We start from the raw sequence: 1,437 nt of genomic DNA on the forward strand, positions 1-1,437 counted from the left end.
CACACTCTCTCTCTCACACACACAAACATTGTGTTGTATAATAATTCTTATACACTTTTATTTAATAAATTAACTAATCTGTTCAGTTCACATTATAACAGTGTGAAAAAAATCAGAACATTTTCTGCACATTAAACCCTCTTTAATGTCCTGTTTGTTTAGAAGCTATGGTTCCTACTGAAATCTGGACCTGATGATGTCGACACACATGAAGGTGATTTAAATGAAGGGACTCATGAGGACAAGTTTCATCAATTTATTTTCCTCCTTTTATCAGAAGCTTTCTGTTCATCTAAAGCAGAACCGAAGTGCGAGTGAGGAGCATCTGGTCTGAGAACACCAGCGTGTTCAGGTCCTGCAGCGTTCAGCATACATTAGCACTTTTAGCCATCGTGCTACATCATCACCGTGTATCCAGAAGTAGCAGAATCTAGACTAGAGTTCAGCTAACAACACAGACAACTAGCTAACTCATGCTAACTAGCAAGTTAGTCATGTGAATGAGTTACAGCTGTGTGTTAGTCTTACATTAACATGTTCCTTTAATCACTGAACATCTTGTGTGTGTTGGCCACATTTCTAACCAAATGTCTTTGTCAGAACTTTCACAGAGTTTTGTTTGAGTAACAAAGTCATGAGAAAAGAACAAACTTTATTATCGCTCTCTAATAAATTGAGCAATTTTACGTTTTTATACCTAAATGTTGTTTAGTGGCAAAATGCTGAATTATTTTTGTCTCTGTCTGTCTGTCCGTCCGTCTGTCTGTCCACTTGTCCATCAGTCCGTCTTTCCACCCGTCCATCCGTCTGTTCCTGTAAATTATTGTCATTTGCTCTTTAACACATCTGTAGCATTTTTGCACATTTTTATTGCTTTTATTTGTGTTTGTTTCAGTCTGAATAAATCAACAAATAAATGAAACCTGATGATTATATAATAATCTGCAGTGAGTCCTGATCTGTAACAGAGGGTTGTGTCTCTCTTCTGAGTGTAAACACGGTTTTATAGATAAACTGAACATTCAGAACAGATCAGTGAGGGAGGGGGAGGGAGGGAGAAAGGGGGAGGGAGAAGGAGGGGGAGAGAGAGAGTGGGAGAAGGAAGGAGAGGGGAGTGTGGGGGAAGGCGGGAGAGAGAGGGAGAGACTGAGGGAGGGAGAAGGGGGAGAGGAAGAGAGACGGAGGGAGAGGGAGAAACCGAGAGAGCTTGCATCACAGAAAGAGGAATGACCGCAGCAGGCACATCACACACACACACACCCTCACACACACACACACACACCCTCACACACACACGCTCACACACACACCCTCACACTGTGCCGCCACCAAACTCACATAACTTTGTGTTAGGTTTCGAAACTCCACACACTCTCTCTCACACACACACACGCAGTTATCCCCCCCCCCACACACACACAGAGAGTTATTTCCTCA

At 42.4% G+C, this 1,437-nt stretch overlaps 1 protein-coding gene across 4 annotated transcripts in view; it reads left to right on the plus strand.

The window, feature by feature from the left end:
* pld1a (phospholipase D1a) overlaps window positions 1-941 on the plus strand; it is a 34,454-nt gene extending 33,513 nt beyond the window's left edge. For all 4 annotated transcript variants that reach the window (XM_060887715.1, XM_060887717.1, XM_060887718.1 and 1 more), the window contains one exon: window positions 163-941. In XM_060887715.1, coding sequence (XP_060743698.1) covers window positions 163-194 — 32 coding nt within the window. In that variant the 3' untranslated portion in view covers window positions 195-941. The remainder of the gene's footprint in view (window positions 1-162) is intronic.
* Window positions 942-1,437: the final 496 nt, after the last annotated feature.

The sequence above is a fragment of the Tachysurus vachellii genome, chromosome 15 (assembly GCF_030014155.1).
Source record: "Tachysurus vachellii isolate PV-2020 chromosome 15, HZAU_Pvac_v1, whole genome shotgun sequence".
NCBI lineage: Eukaryota > Metazoa > Chordata > Actinopteri > Siluriformes > Bagridae > Tachysurus > Tachysurus vachellii.